General features: G+C 45.7%; 1 protein-coding gene across 1 annotated transcript in view; it reads right to left on the bottom strand.

The window, feature by feature from the left end:
• MDGA2 (MAM domain containing glycosylphosphatidylinositol anchor 2) overlaps positions 1-14,407 on the bottom strand; it is a 786,958-nt gene extending 772,551 nt beyond the window's left edge. Inside the window, exon 1 of the mRNA XM_058540638.1 lies at positions 13,951-14,407. Coding sequence (XP_058396621.1) covers positions 13,951-14,230 — 280 coding nt within the window. The 5' untranslated portion in view covers positions 14,231-14,407. The remainder of the gene's footprint in view (positions 1-13,950) is intronic.
• Positions 14,408-22,215: the final 7,808 nt, after the last annotated feature.

The following is a 22,215-nucleotide window of genomic DNA, read 5'->3' as shown; positions in this document are numbered from 1 at the left end:
TGATTCCTGTGATCTGGGCCCAACTATCTCCCTGTAATAACAATCAATCTATTCCAGCTGGTTCTGCCTATTTCTAGGCCAATACCATGACCAGGCTAACTCACGAACGCCTCCCCAGGCAACTCCAAATCCAATCCCTGAGGAGAGAACAACGTATGTGGGAAGTTGGCTTTACTGGTTTTCATTTATTTGCTTTATCAATAACTTCCCATCTGTAGAAATGCTGAGTCTTTCATTAATAATGAGAAAACCTCTGCAATGTCACAACGATTGTTGGGAGGATGACAGCTACCTACAACGAATGAGAAGCAGTCAATAATTAAGCCACTAGAAAATATTCTTGGAGTAATTTTAGGATAATCTTTAAAAATATCTAGACTTTTAACTTTTGTCACAACCAAAGATATTTAAATAGCACATTCAGGTTCATAAGATATTTCATCCTTTATTTTGTTTAAGATTCTCTATTCTAGCTTTTTTAGACATTCAATTGAATTAATTGTTAATATTATATAATATTCAATTAAAAGATAAACCATAACATATAGATCCCCTTCAATCTTAGGTATATAATTTTATACTTCAATCATTAAGAAACTATCCACCTTCATCCAAAATAGAGTATGCATCTAAGGTGTTATAAAATACAAAGACTGGAAGTGGACAAAGACATAAAAACAGGGTGTACTACTTTCTGTAAGTACTCCAAATACAGCGTTCAGTGCGTGAGGTAGTAAAAACAAAATCTATGATACAACTCTTCTGAACTCTGACTTGGCTCCTTTTTACTCTATTCCTTTACAAAGGCTTTGCAGTTTAACTTTAGATTCTTAGAGGACAAAATACATGATGGCCCACTCCATTTGACAATATTATCACAATTTTCAATGTGCAAAACATGATATCCCACGAGTTTCAAGTATTTGGCTCAGGTATGAAGAAGACACTGTTTAGAGAAAAACTCACAAAACCGATCTTTCTCCACGTTCTAAAAATAAAGAGGTCCGACTTTAAAATACAACAACAAGACAGCTATATGACAGAATTAATGAATTCCCAGTTGTGAAGTGTGAATATATGATGAACTTCAGGGCAGTGCTCTTGCAGCCAGACTGAATTAAGAGTTAAAGTTCTAGAAGCTCAATTGCCTCTGAAAATTTGGGGGTGGTTATCAGTTAAAGAAAACATCAGCTGCTTAGAAATGCACGGCACTGCAGTGGGACATAATACCTTTCCTGTTCTCTCGTGAAATGGTTTCCTATCGAAGCTGTTTCTGCATCCATCACACAACAGCCAGAATGGTACAGGGTTATACTATATGACACAATAAGTGTATTCAAAGAGCGGAGGAGAAAATGACATTTATATTAGCAAATGCTGTAGCTAAAAGCCTAAAACAAATCACTGAACTGCCCTAATTTGTAAGCTTTGAGGTCTGAGGAACCCATGGGCAGCTGAGACCAGGGCAGAGCTTGCAATCAACTGTCCTCTGGTGCACAACAACATTTTGGAGAAAAGAAACCCACTGATGTAGTCTCCTCAATTAACTCCATGTGAACAATGCTCAAGCAATACCCCGAAGGAACACAAGGCAAAAATCAGGCCAAATATGACATTTAACTATCAATCTTACCAAGGCCAGTGATTGTTAATCAGCTCGGGGGAAAATACAGTAGTGCACTTGACAGTGGGTATTTTTTATAAGCACACGCCTACTGTTGTACATGGAGGGATAGAACGACTTCTGCAGAATATCTAGTAGAGCCAGGTCTTCATTTTTATAGGTCACTAATTACGAATAAGCTTAAAATATCCTATCATTCCAAAAATAAATTACACCAGAGAGAGCCTTCAGTATGGGCATTTCAATCCTAACAAGAAAAAAAAATTATAAATCATATCTTTCTTTTCCAAAAGGGAAAATTGTATGATATAAAGTGCTGACATTAGCTACCTATATATATTTCTCAGGCGAAAAGCTAGAATTTATCACCCAATTTGCATTTCAAATATACACCATTTGTGATAAGTTTCATCTATGCACACGAGCCTGCTAAACTTACATATTTTAATCACAGTCAGTATAAACACACACATATACAAACTCAACTTAATGACATATATAAGAATGTACACAAATATTTATTTTTACATATACTTCAAATTTGATTCCAAATTCAACCATCAGTAACCACATGGCAGCTATTTAAACTCTGTGAGTTCCAGATTTCTCATCTCTCTCATTTAAAGATTAGAGTATGGCATAAAGTATACAAAACTCCAAGTACAAGGTGTGGCCTATAACAGGCACTTGATAAATGGCAATTAATTTATGCAAAAATTACTATATCCTATGTTTGATTATTTTTCAATAGTAGATGAAAAAAGAAGGCAGATAATCCAAGTTACTTAAATTTGGTTTATAGATGTATTTCAGTATCCACACTTGAATACAGACCTGTCTGATGCTCTAAATGCTCACTTAAAAAGGAGAAAAGACCACTCTGAATACGTGGCTAATGGGGAGGGAGGGGTGGTCTTCCGAGTAGACTCGTGACACTGGGCTTCAAGTGCAGGCATCACTGTAGGGCAGCCAAAATAAACCGCATGTGCACTGCTGTGATGCAGCTAAGAAACATCTCTCTGCTGTTGATTGCAAAAAGTAGAAGGAAAGAGAAGTCATGTGAGTTTCTGAAGGTAATGCTGTAAGGTGGTGAACAATATGATCATGAACGTATCACAAAAGGTATTTTAAAACAAGATGAATGTTAGGTGAGAGACTGCGCGGCCTGCTGTTAACACTGAATCAGAGTCAGCTTTGCCAGGGTAGCAGGAAGGCCATCCATTCCTCCAGCTTACTCTGAGGTTCAGCTGGTACTCCATGAGACCCTCTGTGAATGCACACGCACACCCACGCCGACTCAAAGAGAGGGTCGATCTCTGTGAATGTGTAGTTTTAGAGTCTATACTTATATGTTCTACATAAAAATACATATTGGTAGTGTGTTTGTATACATATATATATAGAGAGAGATCTACACATCTTTTCTTTAATCTTTCTCTGAAATTGGAGAGGTGGTGAAGCATCAAGGTGTCAAAGGACTTCCTTGCGGAAGTTTAGAGAGTTAAGGCGTTAGCCAGTAAGTTTTCAATGACGACAGAAAATTAAAAACAAATTCTTTTTGGAATATTAACCAAAATCATACAGTAATTATCATAGAGTTCAACAGTACAAATCACAGCATCACAGTGAGCAGGAAGAAGGCCCCTCCAACCCAGGCTGCCACCACCGGATGATGTTTGCTCACGAGGCCCAGGGAATAATGAGAGAAGCAGCAGCTTCTGAGTAAAAAGGCTGCAGCCCCCAGGAGTGATTCTTGTCTTTGGTAGAGAATGGGAAGTTTCTAAACCCCAAGCTTCACAGCGATGATGTCATGACATAGCTTACAATATTGCAGGGAATGGTCATAATGGAGAGAGAGTTAGATGAATCTACACGTGACAAAGTAAGAACAAAATTACCCACAGACTGACCTTTCATTAATTGTGGACTAGGACTGAAAACTTTAAAATTAACAGAGCAGCTCTGTAGAAGGAAAGGGTCCAGGTGGGACAGCCCAGTGTGAAACACGAAAACCGTCAAGTGAATACAAGAACGAGGGGAGAATCACAATAACGGTGCAGAATAAGCCATGAAAAGCAAGGAACAAGTTCAGAACCAGGATAAAAACATTAACTATACCACTTCTTGAGAATAACGTCACCAATTCTGAGATACTGAGGGAAGACCGGCAACTTCAAAACCACACGTCAGTTAGATGTGGGCATGTTAGAGTCTGCTGTGTGTATATGCTTACGGTGACCTGCTGAGCAAACTCAGTATTGTCCACTCCACATAACGGGGAAAACTACTCTCAACTAATAATTTTCTTGTCTGTTTAAAGTCTGAGTAAAGATGACCTTTGGTTTGGTTACCTGACCAATATTCCCAATCAATATCTAGCTAATATTCTGACACTCGGAAGACCAGCCTAATTAACATCCCCCATCTAACTCATTATATGAATAGGGATTATTGACATGAACTACTTTTCACCCTCAAAAATAGAAAGTCACTGTTTGCCAAGGATAATTAAAATGCATTACGTACGAAAATGCTTTCTTAGGTACATAGCTACCCCAGTTTAATGTTGAATACAGTCCCAGCCTTTTCAGTTAATTCTAAAGATTTTTTTAAATGATAAGATGAGTAGGTGGGAAACAATTTTTAGTCACTTTTGGGTCAAAATTAGATGTTACACAATAGATTTGTGTAGCCTCATTTAAAGATTTACCCTCATTACCTCTGTTTTTATTTTTAAATTATCAATTATTTGTATCCTTACAAATATATGCCTAATTTTTTCCATTTGGATGCATTATTTTTATGTACTGCTATTTTTCAATTAGTCTTGAAATGGCAGGATACTGAGAATATTCTTGCTCCTTGATACAAAAACAAGCCTTATACATAGATTTGAACAGACACATATATAAATATACTCATGACCATCAGGCTTAGGTTATACTAACATTCTTTGGAGCTCTTAAATGAGGGGGGCACCAGCTCCCCACCGCCACCCCCACCATCAAGGAGCAGCAGGAGAAACTCCACAGTTATGTGCATTGAGAGAAGAAGGCTAGCCCGAGGAGCAAGACCAACCACATGTGCACACAGGATGCAATATCAAGTGGCATTTTCATGCTCGTAATAATATCACATATATTGTTTAAAAATACACTAAGTTATTTTCTGCTAGATTGATGCACTGGAATTTTTTTTTTTTTTTTTGAGAAAAAAATTACTTGCTCTCTGTTACTTCCTCGTCCCTTACTCTGTTCCAAGACCCAGATGGCAGTCGCAATATGAGGTCCAATTGCTAGAGCATTTGAGTCTGTGTATTTAAGACAGAGGAAACTCTCCATCCACTCTCCCTCTATCCCAGGTATAAAAAATGCAACCATACATTCTCATTCGTACTGTTATTTGCATTTCCTCTATGTAACAGCTCACTCTCCTAAGACTTTATTAGATGTGCAAACTGAGAGAGAGCTGGATGATGATTTTTGACCGTGGTCACACAGTAAAGCAGCCGCTGAACGAGAAGAAAGCCCAAGTTTCCCAACAGTTTTCAACCACACCCTGCTGCCTTGCACACACACACACACACACACACACACACACACACACACACACGGAAAAACAACAGTGAAAGCACATACCTCTCCATTCACAAGGGCGGGGCATTCATCTCAGTGGCTGTCCGTTTGTAAAGAACAACATGATGCTTTAAGTCATTCTGGACCCATAGTCCACACTTCTAAGTAGCTGGCACTCTAAAAAGGCTTTGAAAAGTCTTTGACTTTAACTCCAAAAGGAGCTGCTATGTAGATTCAAGGCTTCCCAAGTTTGCCTAAAATTGGGGAGGGCTCAGTACCCCACAGGAACTTTAGAGACAACTCTCTTATATTCTGGTGAGCAGGTCAGGTGACTTCAAACTGAACACACACAAACCCGGAAACCTGGTGGACACAGATATCTGAGCAAGTTCCAGAGCATCATACAATAACATTTATTTTGCAGACCTACATTTTTGGGGGATGGCATAGGCTAAAGGGAGGTACATTTTGGAGAAACTGTTTAGGCTTTGCTGGACACACATTCCAGGGTTATTTTTCTTCCTGCACCACTATTCCTACACCTGGGATCCATGTTATGGGGACGCCTTTCCTCCCTCTTTACCTATGTCACGCCAACCCACTTTCAACGCTCTATTCATGATATACCAGCGTCTTCAAGTCTCCTCCAACCACGACACCAACTGCAATTGCTCTCTCTTGTCTAGGCACAAACATTTGTTTTATTTCTCATAGCCTCATTTTATTTTTTTTTCTATTTGGTTTTATCTCCCCAATTAACTTATAACCTCTTTGGTTCACAGCCCTTACTCCATAGCTACATGTGTTATCCACAGCAATTATACATTAATTTGTTGACTGAAATAACCAGAACTTAACCTAACTCTGCCCAAAATCTGTGTAGAATTCCCACTGGTCACAATTTCTGAAAAGCCGCATATTTTCCTCACAGTTTTCGATCCTTCTCAGGATACTCATGAGAGCCTCCTCCTTTTCAGCAGAAAGTCCACCTGAGGCAAGGCCTGGACCCAATTCACAGTCTCCCTCGAAGTAGCAGAGACAATGCCCCGATGCTGACTCTGTACCCATCTCTCTTATGCACCCGAGTCACACAACTAATTAGCAGGAAGGATCACCTGGCCCACGGGGGCCACAGGCTCTCTGTAAGAGTCCCAATGTCCCCACATCTTTCCCTGTCAGGAGACTGGAGAAATCTCCCTGAAGATGTCCTTACATCAAACGGCAGACATTTTTCTTTCTTCCTCTGTCTGATGCACAGGAGCAAAGTTCTAATTACTTCAGAAAAAACAATTATTTTCCTGTTTGGTCATTACTCAAAGGGCAGATACATTTTTCTAAAAGCCTTTTCAGACCAACATCCTATTTCCTGCTCCCCTCTTTGAGATCTCAGCTGCCTTTTGTGCTGTCCTGTAGGACTCTGGGGGCCCGGCTAGGAACCCACCCTGCCTCTTTCAAACAGCCAAGTTTCTCTTTCCACAGGCTCACTCAATTATTTTTTTCCCACATATTCTCATTACAACAAAATAAGAGAAGAAATAGGCTGCTTGCAGATATGGTAACATGCCACATCCTTGACCTCATCTGTCAACCACACAGATTCCTTAGTACAGCTTTGACTGGGAACAGCAAGAAACTGATGTCCTCTATTTTTATGCAAAGCTGCAGAAGTAGCATACTAAAAGACAAAAAGAACAAGTTACCTCATAATCTCTAATACTTTTGATCCTACCATCATATGTCTTTAACTGATAAAGTTATATAAATGTGTAATAGCCAAAAAAATAGGTTCCTAAGATTTGCAATCCTCTTCTGTGACTGTAGACTCCTGGGGAATGTATGATTTGGATTATGAAATGGAAATCATCATTCTCACTGAATTCAATCAATGACATCAACAGGAAATGAAATAATGCGTTTTAAAACACAGGATTAGGAACAGCACGAGATCTTGGAAGAGTAGGAAGAAGCCAATATAAAAAGAGTTTACCTGGAATCAGTGCAGGGCGGTATAGTTAAGAAAGAAAACAGGATTGTACTGATATAAAATGGAAAATAACTCAGTGCATGCCCCAATTATGGAGCATGAGGGATTTTAGTAAGTTGACAAAAAAATATCCACCCAATGAACGTGGCTGGACTCTGGAAAAAAGAGCTGTGACATTTCTTTCTGTAAAGAAACCCCACAATCAGCATAGGACCACCATCTGGCTAGCACAATGTAAAGCCGTTGTGTCTTCAATTAGTGGGTGATTTAATGACATCTTAAAGTCTCTTCTCATTTAAACATTATGATTTTACAGGACCAAAAGTTTATTAATTTGATTTGAAAATAAAAATAGGATATAGTTTTCTATGAATTCAATCACTTATTCAGTCTGCTCTAAGGAATATATTTACATTGACAGTCACTGAAGCAAAGAAATGAAATATTATTTTGTGGGACTATTCAGTTAACAGCAATTACAGTGAAGCTTAAAATGTTCACCCTATTCATACCTGAAGTGCATTCATACGACACTTTGCTTGTCCTTCCAAAACAGCCAAAAAGGAGAGTGAGATGTTTCTTAACTGCGAGCTGACAGCCCACGCCCTCAGCGAACTGCAGCTGCGGAAGAGTCCCAGCTCTGGAGCTCAGTTCCAGGACGAGGCGGCTCTATCCGGCTCTTTGCCTTTGCAGCTTGCAAGCCTTGAGCCCAACTCTTGCAAGACTCTTCCCCAAGCATGAGGACCACACCAGAGAACGTGAGTGACGAATCCCCTCTGCAGCTGGAAAGCAACCCTAGATCACGGTTCCCAACACCGTCTTAATAAGACAGAAACTGAACCCGTAGGGCTCACGCTGTAGTCACATCTCACGGGCCCTACCACAATCACAACAAAATAGTAAGTTTTAAAAGAATAGAGAGCACATTCTTTCACAAAAGTTTGCTTGTACCCTGCTTCTCAAAAAAGGTTTAAGGTGGTTCACCTTATAAAACAAAAACTAAAATAGGGGCCAGCCCGGTGGTGTAGCGGTTAAGTGCCCGCGCTCCGCTTCAGGGGCCCCAGGGTTCTCGGGTTTGGATCCCAGGCGCGCACAACGCCCCGCTCCTCAGGCCATGCTGTGGCGGCGTCCCATATAAAGTAGAGGAAAACGGGCACAGATGTTAGCCCATGGCCAGTCTTCCTCAGCAAAAAGAAGAGGATTTGCATCAGACATTAGCTCAGGGCTAATCTTCCTCACAAAAAAATAAATAAATAAAATAAAAACTAAAATAATCTTACCAATATCAATGAGAAGAATCAGAACCAGAGACAATAAAATTAAGCCAAGAAATCAAGATCATTAAAAAATGCCTTCCTCAGGTTTCTTTTGTGACATCTACTCACCAGGACTGCCTCATCTTTAAACTTTTACCTCCAACTCGTAATTGTCTGAACCCTGGCACCCTCACTGACTTATTCTCTAGAAAATGATTCCTTAGACTTGATGTACAACCTGCTCAATTTAAAGTAATTAAAGTCCACTAAGGGGCTTCCCCAAGGGCATACAGGACACGAGCAAGTAACACTGTATAAAAGAATCTGCCCATTTTGCATGTGAATTCTCAGTAATATGACCAGCAGGGACAAACCTGAATGGATAAAACCAAACCCGGGGATACAAGGGGCAGCCCACTTTTCCTTGCTGACGTTGGCTAGTGTGGTGAGAATAGGAGTGTGTGTGCACGTAGGAACAGAGGGGTGAGGCGTGGGAAAAGGGAAGGTTACAGCTGATTGTATGTGAGAGAGCTTCAGACTGATTTTTCTCCAGCAACATTTATTAAAGTCATCTTCTCCCACAGGCTGACACCCTAAATATGTGTTCAGTCAAAAACAGTATGTGATCACAGGGTCTCTCCAAACTCAAACTGGACAAAAATCACAATTCACTGCACCTTGGGATAACTCTGCTATGAGGATAACCACACCCTAGAACTGGCTGCAAGGGCCAACTCACCTTCCATAGCATCCTCATCCGTTTGGGTCAATCCGTCCATCCAAATTCAACCCACTGAAAGTCTGAAATATCTTCCAGATCCTTCCTGCCCACCACGACTTTTCTGTCCAGCTACTCCCTGGGGTGTCACTCTTAAATCGTATGAGATTAATTGATATTACTTGAATTGAGCGAATAGAGCTTGCTCATCTGTCATACACACGTTTGATAAACTTACTCTATCACTTCTAGTGCATCTTGGAAGCTATTTATGGATGTGCACTATTTCAGGACACCAAGTTATTGTTTGATTTGGCTCCCACTAAAAACTGTCCAGACACAGAGTTTATTTTGTTTTTCATTTGTAGTGGGGATCTGTCCCATGCTAATGAAGTTATAATCTTTTATTAGCCTCCCTGGAAATTAAGGGTGTGATGGGCCAGAAGTAAAAATACAGTGTGCAGCAATGGAGCAGATTTTCCTTTTTTAGCAACACAACTGAGAAGTTTACAGGAGATATGGTTCTCAATTTCACGTCAATATCAACAGACTCTCTAGAAAACACAATTAAACAGCCCAAGCAATTTACTGCCACAGAATGACTTACAAAGAAAACTTCCAGAACTAGGAAAATGCTATGGATCACTCAGCTCCAGGAATTTCAGTAAGCATACACAGAGGTGGGCATCACAAGGTGACCTCCGATGCTATGTGTAACTAGTTACCCTAACCCTGACGCAATGGGAGTTCAACAAAGTTAAAAATGCCAAAATGATACGAGTTCCTTGTTCATTTAATGACTTTTTGGTTTTTCATTGATGTTTAGTTAAATAAAAAGAAAATTAAAACTTTAAAATTCTAAGACTATTTCGAGGAAAAAAATTTGAGTACAAATAAGTTTTTAAAATCGAGAAGGGAGAATCTATAAGTTAAGAAAACAAATTTTAAGAAATCCACCAAATGGGTATTACACATCAAAATAGCTCAAACACATGTCTTAGGAAGTCCACATGATCTTTTTTTGATGCTGCTCTATTAGAAAGAATTTCTTTTGTCATCTTTCTTTCAGAAGTGTTTTCAAGTAATTTATACTACTGCACTCTGTTATCTCTGATATGGCATATAAAAGAAATCTACAGGAAAAATGCCATGTTTTTGAAACCCTTTTTCAATGGCATCAGAATTATTGGCAGAGGGGCGGCCCCGCGGCTTAGCGTTAAGTGCGCGTGCTCCGCTGCTGGCGGCCCGGGTTCGGATCCCGGGCACGCACCGACGCACCGCTTCTCCGGCCATGCTGAGGCCGCGTCCCACACACAGCAACTAGAAGGAAGTGCAGCTATGACATACAACTATCTACTGGGGCTTTGGGGGAAAAGATAAATAAAAATTGGAAAAAAAAAAAAAGAATTATTGGCAGAGAGCAGACAGGCAGGTATAAATTAAAGGTTAATCTCCCTTACTCAACTGGCCCCCACACAGGAATCTCACCTCCTGGGCCGTTCATTTGCAAAACAATATCCCAAGATAAATGACAACAAGTTCCTGGGTCTACAGCAGAAACTTTTACACTTAAGCACTGCGCGTGGGTACCAAGCTGATTGAGCACAACAGCAACTCAAGACAACATAATCCACACATTAACACAAATACTATCAATTTACTAAAAAAAAGATCTGAATTTCATGCTCAGGGTTTTCCAGCCAAGCAGTGGAAGAGTGAAGGGATAGACCAGCAATTTCAAAGAAGAAAGGTTACAATGATATATTTCTAAATCACGTAAATAGTTTTAGGCTACAATGAAGAGATTTTGCTTGAGTTGCCTATAAAATAATTTTTATTTCATCTTGGACCTAGTTACCAGAACACAGTATTAAGAAATAACACCGTGTGTAGTATGGTTTTACATCTGGCAAATACAGACAAATAAAGGGATACAGGGATATAGATTTTATGCCAGTAAAGTTCCTATCTAGGTCTTTGAAGTCTGTTTATAATTGCCCTGCTTTTTTAAATTAATCATTTTCAAGTTTCTTCATGTAAAATGTTCAAAGCACACTTTATAACCTTACACTAACTCTGATGTCTACGTCCTTTACAATTGATCATATTTTATAACCAAATAAAAATAAATTGTTCCCTTCCTCAAAATGCTTTCAGAAATAAAAATAAAACTACTTTACTTTAGGTACAGAAAGCTCATGATTTACGAAGTCAAAGCAATGAAATCTGAAGTCTCTAAGGGCAGTTCTCAGACTTTAGCATGTATCAGACTCGTCACCTGAGGTGAGGGACACAGATGGTGGGTCCCACACTCCGAGTTTCTGATTCAGAAATTCTGGGAGGGGTCCAAGAATTTGTATTTCTAACAAGTTCCAAGGACATGCTGATGCAGAAGGTGAGGAGATGCCTTTGAGAACCTAATTTCTGTGATATGTAAGACTTATTTGAAAAGTAACATATAAATATATTTTTTCACCCACCTCAGAGCTGTGACATTTATAATGACCAGAAATGCTGATTAATTTTCAAAGCCAATTCTATTCCTAGCTAAGTGACTAATAACCACAACAATATTAAAACAAAATAGAACAAGACCACCACCTTCATCACGATGATCAAGTCAGGAGCAGAACTGCCTCCTCCCTTATTGTTAAGCAACATGGGCACAGGATTAATTTAACGCAATGATTTCTTACCGTCTCCACTCCTAGATCTCACCCTTTTCCACTGCCCAACATGAGACTTGAAAGGACAAATAATCTGAATGACAAAAGTGACAGGAAAATGGAACCATGCCCTTCTAATCTGGACAGTTCCGGGGACATCTCAGCCCCCCAACCCCATCTTTCTCACTTCTCATTATCCCCTACACAGACACACACACACAGACACACACACACACACACACACACACACACACACGTTAAAAAAATAAAATAAAATAAAAACTTCCTTTAGCTGGGATGATCCGAACCAATGGGAGAGAAATAAAGACTTGGACATGAGATAAGAGGAATTAAGACTCTCCCACACTAGGTATGGAACAGCTCCTCGAGAGGCTCTATCTCCAGCATTCCTCCATCTCTAGAACTCCACCACTCTCAGCTGCTCGAGGACACCCGAGTCCAGCAGAAGTCAAAAGAGGGCCAAATGAATTCCTGCTCTCCTCAAGGTCCCCCTCCTGCTATCAGCCAAGCGGTAAGATCGCCTGCACTCCCAGCATCTCCCTCATACACCCACCACCGCCACCACCACCACCGCCTCGACCACCACCAAGCAAGCTCTCTTTCATTTGAGAAAGAAGGGGTGGAGAGGGAGAGGGGAAATTAGATGCTTAGAGGTGGGAGGAAGTGAAGACTTGTTGGCGGAGCCCAGGAGGGAACTAGGAAGACAGGAATGGGGAGTGGCAGATGGAGCGCAGGAGAGGCCAGAGCTCGCGCTCGGGACCCCCTCCCCGGCATCCCCAGCACTGCTCAGCCCTGGACAGAACACAGTGGAGAGAGGAAAGCCTGGGTCGGATCTCCCCGCTTGGTTCCCAAACACCCGCCCCCTGCGCACCCCACGTTGCCAGAGAGTTCGAGGACTCGAGGTCCCCTTGCACCCGCGCCTATTCCGAGTGGGTTCTAGAGTCTGCAGGGAAGGATCCGACCTTCCACCAACACTCATGCCCTTTGCCCGGGGCACCCACGGACCTAGCACTGCAGCGCTGTGTTCCAAACCTCGGAGCAAGACCAAAGGCAGTGGCTGCTTTTCCAGCGCACGTTCTCTGGATATCGGCCCCCGGGAGCTGTGGGCGAGTCTTGGCCTGCTGTCCCCTCAAGGGCTGTTCTCCTAACCTCCCCAGCATACCTCGAGAACACAAAAGTTATTTTTCCTTTGTGGCACCGCCTGCTTGTCCCAGGAGAAGACGCACATTTCAGCCAGAACCTGGATGTGTGTGAGTGCCTCTCTCAGTCCCGAAAGCCAAGGGTGCCAACTGCTGACAGGCAAAGGAACCTGGATTCGCTCTTGAGGACTCAAAAACCTCCGATTAGCAAGCCCGTCCTTTTCTGGTCCTAACCCGCCCAGACCTGGGCTATCCGGAGAACTGAGACTGTGTTCCTGTTGCAGCGAGCTGGTGTCCTGCCCTGGAGCCGAGACGCGCGGACTTGGCCGTCCGTTCATTCATGCATTTGCTCATCCATTCACATAAACATGTCCCTTAATTGTGTCTGGCACGGAGAATCTTGCCTGCTATTTTCCCCTCCCCAAGTCAGTGCTCATGGCAACGGCTGGTGCAGAACGCAACTCAACTGTCACCCCACTTCCTGAGCCGGAAAATCAAGTCATGTAGGCATTGACAAAAAAAAAAAAAAAAAAAAGGAAAAGGTGGAGAGGAGGAGGCGGAGGGGGGGGTGGAGAGGGATGGGGAGCTCACTGGGGTCACATTCGAAGCTTGCCTTCGGGGTAAACCGCGGCACCGACACCGCGGCATGCCAGGAGCCAAATCGTTATTAAATCACAGGCTGCTCGAGGTCGGGCCCCCAGCGGGGACGAACCGGGCGCAAAGCCACCGGCGAGTGCGATGCTGCCGGCTCGACCCAACTCCGAGCCCCAGCCGAGGCGCCGGGGGAGCGGCTCGCAGCCCAATCCGCAGCGCGCTCGCCGCCTCCTTATCGCTCCCGATAACGTGATCGAGTGTAAATCAAATGCCACGCCGGGAGGGGCCCGGGACGCGCGAGTCGTGCCTTTTCGCTCACCGCCCATCTCGCCTAAAAGCCACAAGGTCAAGATAGCGTCGCGATTACACTCACCGTACACTCCTTGGCCAGAGATCCCCTCCAGGAGGACGGTCAGCAGCCACACGAGCCCGTACACTAAATCCATCTTCACGTGAACATGAACATATCCAGCCCGGGGGGGACGCGGCGGGACCTTCCGGAGGCCGGCGGCCGGCGGCGCGCGCTCCCCTCGCGCCCGGGCCGAGCCGAGGTGCCCGGGCGCCGCTCGCCCGGGCGGGCAGCGCCGTCCGTCCGTGCCTGCCCGGCGGCGGCCGCGAGCGGAGCGCAGGAGCCCCGCACACCCCACACTCATGCACACACGCGCGCTCCACAACACAACGCCCTGCCACACTCACACGCACGCCGCACTCACACCGGGCGCCTGGGAAAATCGCAGACGCCGGGAGGGGCAGGGGGCGTGCGGGAAGGAGCGGAGGGCGGCGGGCTCGAGGCTCCGCAGCGGCGGCGGCGGCGGCGCGCCGGGCGGGCGGCGGGCGGCGGGCGGCGGGCGCGGCGAGGGGCCCGGGGCCGGGCGGTGCGAGCCTGGCGCGGCGGCCGGGGGCAGGAAGCGGCCGCGACTCGGCGCGAGCAGGGCTGCCTGGCCGGGCTTCGCCTTTACAAAGTAAGTCGCGAGGGTCCGCGGAGCAGCGTCAGGCGGCGGCGGCGGCCCGCGCGCCCGCAGTCCGGAGCCCCCGGCCCGGCCGTCTTGCCGTCCCCCATTCCATCAGTTGCCATTGCAACGCCAATCCCGTTACACGACACAGGCTCGCAGCGCCGCGCGGGGAGAGCAGGCAGAGGAGGAGGAGGACGAGGAGCGGGCTCGGGGCCGGGGGTGGGGAGACGGAGGGAGGAGGGGAAGGAGGAGCAGAGGAGCGCCAGGGAGCGGAGTGCGCGTCGGGAGCTCTCGGGCACAGCCGCCGCCGCCGCCGCCGCGCTGCGAAGCAGCCTCAGCGCCCCGCCAGCCCGCGGGGCTGCGGCCGCCGCGCGATCCGGGGAGCCGCAGCAGGGTCCAGCCGCGCCGCTGGCACGGCGGGGAGCCGGCCCGGCCGAGCGGGGTCCGCACACGCCTCCGCGCGCCCCGCACCGCGCGCGCCCTCCGGCTCCGCGCCGCCCCCGCCAGGCGGAGGGTGGGGGCGCTCGGCCGGCGGCAGTCCGGAGGAGGGCGCCGCGGAAGGGCTTCCCCGCCCGGGCGAACGGGCGCCGGCCTCCGGAGGCGAGCGCGGGAGCGGCCGCCGCTCGGGCCCCAGCTGCGGCCGAGGTGCCGGCGGGCGGCGGGGCGCGAGGGCTGGACGCCGGCCGGGGTCCGGGCGTGCGCGGGGTGCGCGCGGCGGCGGCGGCGGCGGCGGCGGCGGCGGGGAGGACGAGGAGGAGGAGGGCGCAGCCGGGAGCGGCGGCCGGCGGCCCGGGGGAAGGCTGGGTGGTCACGTTGTGCGCTACGTGCCGAGAGCGCGAGCGGCTACCGCAGCCGGCGACGTCAAAGCCGCTGCCTCCGCGCCTCCTCCGCGCCGCCTCCGCGGCTCTGCCGCCGGGGCAGCTCCTCGGGGTGACGGCGCGGCGGGCTCCGCGCGGCCGGCAGTCCAGCCCGCCTCCGCCCGCCCGCTCCCCCGGAGCTCCGCGGCGGGCACCCCGTAGTGTCTCTGCGGCCGCTGTCTGCGTTCGCCCGCTTAGGGCCGGCACGACCTTAGACCCGGGTAATTACAGAACACACCGTCCCCTCCCCGCCGCCTAAGGTCTTCCGGGATCCCTTCTGCTAGACTAGAGGGCACAACAGGCCACAGCTCTGGGAAGCCGCAACGTTTCTTCCCTATTTCTGTCGTTTTAAATGGAAATTATAGTCATCACAGCAATGAAGGCTCTAGGGGAGAACCACTAGGAGTTCAGAGTTTATTTCATATGCAATGTATCCTACTAAAGTTGACTGCTTGGAAAATCTCTTTTTTGTGAAAGACAGGGTCTCTCGTTGGGGCAGAGCTAGGTCTGATGTTTGAGGAGCTTAAAATAATTCATGGTTACAAAAGGATTAGAAAATGCAAGGCATCTTTAATTTACATTGGAACAAGTGGAGAGATACTTCGCCAAAAATTAATAGGGAAAAACTGGGAATATGGTAGTGGTTTGTGACTTGTTTCTGTCACCATAATAATTAGTGCTTCCTGCCCGCAGTCCACTTTGTTGAATATATTCTTCACTATTCGGACAGCAAATAGATAGCAGAGTGATTAAAATAGCTTAAAAAAACGTGCATTTATACATGTGTTACAAAAGTACTTGCTATGGAAAATCTGGAGCATAGTATTCATTGGTCTGCTCCCCTTGTAAACTGGTATAACTCACTGCAGGTCCCTCTCCCCCTGCTCTACTTCTGCTGGGGGGAGGGCACTCCAAGCTCTAGAAAATGAATAGTCCCCATTGTTTCCACCAAGGGCCTTTCCCTCACTTCAGTGAGTGAGGCATATTATTTTTATAGCGTGTGATCTACTGCTTACCCTCTGAGTTTACAAGAGAAGAACAAAGAATATTGAGAGGGTCCCAAAGGATGCCTCATATAGTCTTGGGGCTTTAAAATGCCACATTCACGTAGATGGAATTAAGTGCTTCTCTAGAAGCAAAACTCAACATATGGCATTTCTGAAGGGGAATCACTGACGCTCCCTCACGGGTCACCTGTGTGTGTGGGGAGAATCGTCTTACATTTCCGGAGATGTGTTTTTTGAAGTAGCTTATCCTGCACACTGCAGCGCAGCAGCTTCAGGGGGCAGCAGACTGCAACTCCTCTCTCAGATGGCGGCTCAGAATGTGCCTCGTTCACGAGGCACTTCCCGATTTTAGGTGCTCACGTTCTGAAATAGCGTTTCACTTGCATATTTGTACTGTCCTTTTTTGACTCGTACTTATGGAATCATAGGCTCTTTGAATGATTGCAGGACTGTAGATTGAGATATTGTATTAGCCCAAAAAGTCAGTGTATCCCTTTAACAAAGGAACCCAGACTAAGTGAACATCCCTGATAGTGACTGCTGTTCTTAACCTTGCACATTAGGACATGAGCTGCCGGAACTTAGGGCGTCTTTTCCATGTAACGTACATCACTGCCTGGAGAAGGACCTAGTTCCTGAGGGAACTAAGTGGAGCTCATAGGGAACTTTGAGAACCCATCATTTTACAATTTATTTCAACTGAGTGGACAGCCAGGTGTAGCTACTTTGGGCCAGGCCTTATCCTGGATATTAGACAGTCAAAGATATATAAGACACAATCCCTTCCTTTAAGACACACTCAGTCTGGGGGGCAGGTGTGTTGGTGAACACCTGCACGGCTACTTCTATCGACCCTATAAGTGCTCTATAAACAAGTCCCAGCACATGCAGATTTTACATGCAGCCATTAGTGGGTTATATGACGGTAAGATTAAAAATTGCACTGGATTTAATGTTTTTTCTTTCTATGGAAATACTGGATAGATTACTTATAGAAGCAATTGGCCAACTCAATAAACCAAGATTGCTTTTTTCCTTCTTCTTGTCGAAATTCCACATTTTTAGGCTGCCCTGGCCAAACCGCCATGATGTATAGAGCCACACCTTCACACTAGCTCTGGCGGACCTCCAGATGGGGAGCACATGTGCACAGGCAGGGGCTGGTTTATCAGAGAGAGGGGAGGACCTTCTCTTCCAAAGGCTGTGCTGAGATCAGACCCAGGACACTGTGTGCCCAGGTGGAGCAGGTTCCCACAGGAGCAGTGTGGATACCTTTCAGGATCACTAGCTTCTTGGGTTTTGCGTAGTGTGTATGGATGTTGCATAGAACCCGAAGGAATCCCACAATACATTGCAGGGCCCACTCAAGCGTGTTCTTCTGTGTCTAATAGGAGCAGCAGTGGACACTTCATGATCTGTGATGACAGGGCCGTGGAAATTTAGGGGCTCTCCTCTGACAACCCTAGTTACCTTAATAATCTGTTGGTTTTATTGGCTATAGTTTCATTTTAAATGTCTGTCTCCATCCTCCAGCGTGAGCATGATGTTCCAACTTCGGTAGCACGAGAGAGACCACGTCATGGAGGGGGTCACCGCTTGGCACAAGAGCCGCCCAAGGTAGTGGGACAGAAATGAGACAAACTAGTAAGTCTGGAGATACAGCTGAGAAGGCAAAATCAGAATGTCGGTGGCAAATCTGACCAACCTTTCCAATCTAGCCTCTTCCCACAAAGCAAATGCCAAGTCTTGTGAGTTATTTGTGGCTACTGCCCGTTCCCCTGAAGACCCTTTATATCGCGCCAACTCCCATACAGGCGATTCCCTTTCCAGTTTAGGAAACAAAACAGGAATGTGGAAGTCATCCGTGGTGCAGAGGTCATCCTCAGGAATTGCCTACCCTCACCTGTGGCTCCGCACTTCCTTGTGCTCGCTTTGTTCTTCTTGGTCACAGATTCCTGGCTCATAGTACCGCTTTTGGGGACTGTCACCCGCCCTGATTCATACCTCAGTTGGCTGCATGTCTGGACCCCTGGCCTAGTCCTTTTATCCTGAGGTTAAATCTGCTTCTGATATTTCCAAAATCTGTTAAGGCAAGCTCCATTGTTTATGGCCCAGATGTGCACGTGAGACCCCCAACTACCACTCCGTCCACCTCTGCTCAATGGACCAGATCTCTTTAAGGCTAACCCAGATTACAGTAAAGTCTGCTTAAACCCTAAAATGGGACCATGCATGTAGGGCACAAAATCTTCTGTCCTGGTAAATTTTCTCTAGCCAAATGCCTAGTTGTATTTCCTCCGAATTAGTAATAGCTTCCAGCCTGCAAGCTTAGCGTCTACGCAGCACCACCTAGAATTGGCTGTTGCAGACAATAGTGAGACGTGATTTCCAATTGAAGACAGAGCCAAGCATCGGGACTTCCAGGTGCTGGTCATTTGCCGGAGGCAGGCAGGAGCCAGTTGTTTAGAAGCAGCAGAATCCAGACGCTGGTGTTAAGTGTGAGACAAGGATTTCGTTTTGGGAAACAGGATTGTCCCTCCACAGGGCTTTAGTGAGAACAAAAAGAGCACTACTGCTGATATTAGAAAACAGGAAGCACATCAAATCCCCGCGTGTGGACTGAGGGAAGTCAAGGAGAGATATATGGCTTGAGGAAGCCACAACAGACTCAAAGAATAATCCCTGGAGGTGGGATTCCTGGCAAATCCAGGAACCACATAAAAAAGGAGCTGCCCAGGAGAGGCTTAATTAGGGATGCTGTTTTGAGAGGATGCCAAGGTAATTTGTTACCAGATGATGGGGCTAAGTTCTCAGATACAGCATGGCTGCCAGCGAGGAGTATCTGACAAGCGGAGGAAGGTGGAGGCAGGGGCAGACGGCACGAGGTACGGGCCTGGTGTTCTTCCTAGTCTACTTTCAGCTTCTTCCTAGTCTACTTTCAGCTTAAAAATAGCAAGTTTCTGAGAGCTTTTACTCTTTTGGTAAAGAGCAGTCCCTCTCACAGGCCCTCCTCTCAAGACAGACATGCTAGTCTCTAGTTCCAGACTTCCAGGATTTGGTGAACCCATTCATGTTTTCTATACGGTTTGTATCTTGAACCCATAATTATTGTTTAGAAGCCTACCCTCAGATACCATCGCCTTGGTAATTTTATTAGCTCTGCCCTAGATTGACTCTTATTCTGGCATGTTTCCCTTGAACTCTTATTAGAATTCTGACACTATTTCAGGAACTGACTCGATGCAGATTTGTTCCCGAGGAGATGTTGGGGCAGGGCAGTGTAACAGCAGGTGCGTGTCTGAGGTTTGACGTCACACTGCCTGGGGCTGGAGTCGCTGACGTCGGTGTGACCTTGACATTCCCCTTATCCCATAAAATCAAAAGAGCAAGAGGTTACTAAGGGTTTTAAGTAAAGTAATACACTTAAGATACACAGCGCAGCCCCTGACACCTAGTTCTCAAGTAATATATTATTATTATTATTATTATTACTCAGTATTTTTCTTAATAATATTTGTCAGTCGTTAGAAAGCATTAGTATATGGGGCTAATAACTTGAATGATTTCCATTTGGAGGTTATCTGACAGCTGAGAACATTTAGTTTTATAAGTATGATGAAGTGTTTTTCTCTACAAGCGTTACTTCACTTGCTTTCAAAGTTCGTCTGTCCCATTTCTGTCCAGTCACGTTGAATTCTGAAGTCTTTCCACAGCTTATCTGTAATGGGTTGGCATTTCAGTGCTTGGGAATAGCTTAATATCTTCTGAAATTTTGAAAATTTGAGAGTACAATTCTGCTTCAAGATTATTTTTGAAAGTGCTACATCCCTAGATGTATCCTTGGAGAACTCCACAGCTTAAATATTAACGCCGAGAGGTTTCTGCTTATCACTGTGCTTGGCTTGCTATCTTTAAAAACAGATTAGCGTGGGGCAATGCCTACACTTCTAGGTCACCAGTAGACCACATGAGAGATCCACATCAAAGTTGAATTAGAAATTTCATGTGGGAAATATAAGGAAATCCACTGTTTCTTACAATGAAGTGATTTGATTAAGCCACAGATAAGATATAAAGGACTAGAAGAGAACTGAACAAAAATTTTCCCCAAGATTCTATATTTGGAGCAATTTACAGATGTGATGTCATAAGAAATAAAGAAAAGGAAATTTGGGTCATAATCAGGTGGCGGGTTCAAACTTTGTCATCACAACACTAACATTAAGTAATGTAATATAATATAAAGTAACGTAACAATATAATATAATACAATACAATGTAATATAATACAAATGCACCTTTTAGCATTCTCTGTAATTAAATTCAACCTGCTAACAAGCTACTTACATCAGCTACTGATTGGGAAAACTCAAGGAAGCACAGTCTCGTCTTGGTTTAAAACTTAGTCTTTTTTTATGTAATACCCAGTTTTAGGGATTTCTCTCACGTGCTCTTCTCCTTGTCCTCACCCCACGAGTGGTTGGTTCACATTTTGTCCTGACAATAGGGAGAAACGTTTTCTTCCATTCACCACTGCTGCCCTCCTCTTGATCTCTGGGTGTCTGCCACTTACCTGCTGCACCCATTGCTCCCATCTTCCCCCACTGGCTTCGAGTCATAAGGACTCAGCTCCCGCCTCATTCCAGCCTCAGGCTTCTCCTAGACCTGTAGCCACTGAAGCACTTGCCCACTCTTCTCTGGTGCCACCGGGAGAGTCTGGATCTCCTACACACCGTTCGCATTGGGAAACCAAGTGTCACTGTTTTTCATTCTCTCTTTACCTGGATATACCATGTTGACATTTCTACTCCTTTGTAGATTCCCTGGTCTGTACTCTGTGAGGCATTTTCATCCAAGAGTTAAGGCAAGATTCAAAAAACAAACTTTCTAGACCATGGAATTCTCAAAGTGTAAGAAGGTCACTATTCCCTATGCAGCCATGAGAGGAGACAGGGAAGTCCGCCTCGGGGACATGCATATCCCTGTCTTCCAGTTCCGCCCCCTCTTCCTCCTTCCTCCCCCTCTAGCTTCCTCCACTCTGCCCACCACAAGCCTCCCACCAGGCCAGAGGGGTGTTCACCTTCCTTCTGAAGTTTTGGAAAAGTGAACCTCATTTCAGTCTTGCATTCTCTCCACTCTCTGGTTTATAGAAAAACTGCTGTGGTCTGAACTCTCTAAGCTAGAGCTTAATAATGTACAGCCCAGTTCTGGGAGTTCCCCAAAAAACCTTTTTTCTCTCAAATGCCTGACACTTCTCTTTCCCCTGGCTTCTGCCCTTTCCCTGAAGGGATGCTCAACTTCTATAAATGTAGAACCGTAAAGCAGCGAGAATTACAGGGAATCAGAAACAAATTGAATATAGGATCATATTTCAAAATGTTAGTTACAGCTGCACAGCCCAACCCTCTGTAAATAAGTTAGTAAGAGGTAGGGCCAGGTCCTGCCTATGGGGTGGCCCAGGAGGGCAAAACATCATGGGGAAGTTCAAAGTTCAGGAGCAGATCCAAAGGAGGGCAGGTTCCCAGGGGGAGTCAATGAGAAGAAGGGCCTGGAAGGAGGGAGGAAAAATCCTGTAGGCAGACAATTGATTATTAGGAGGTTGGAGAGGCAAGTCTCCTAGCATGCCACCAAACTGGAAATGCAAAGAAAACAAGACTAGCCAGGCAAACGTATGTGGCTGAGTCGCCCCATGTGGGTTAATAAGCAGAACTACAACGAGGTAGAGGAAGGAGGAGGAGAAGGGGCTCCGGGAGTTGTCCTGGGTTGGATAGTGTCCCCCCAAAGTCATGTCCTCAGAATCTCAGAACATGACCTTATGTGG

This window comes from Diceros bicornis, chromosome 5 (assembly GCF_020826845.1).
Source record: "Diceros bicornis minor isolate mBicDic1 chromosome 5, mDicBic1.mat.cur, whole genome shotgun sequence".
Taxonomy (NCBI): Eukaryota; Metazoa; Chordata; class Mammalia; order Perissodactyla; family Rhinocerotidae; genus Diceros; species Diceros bicornis.
Note: the sequence above shows the minus strand (reverse complement) of the source record. Positions and strands in the feature narration are given on the sequence as shown.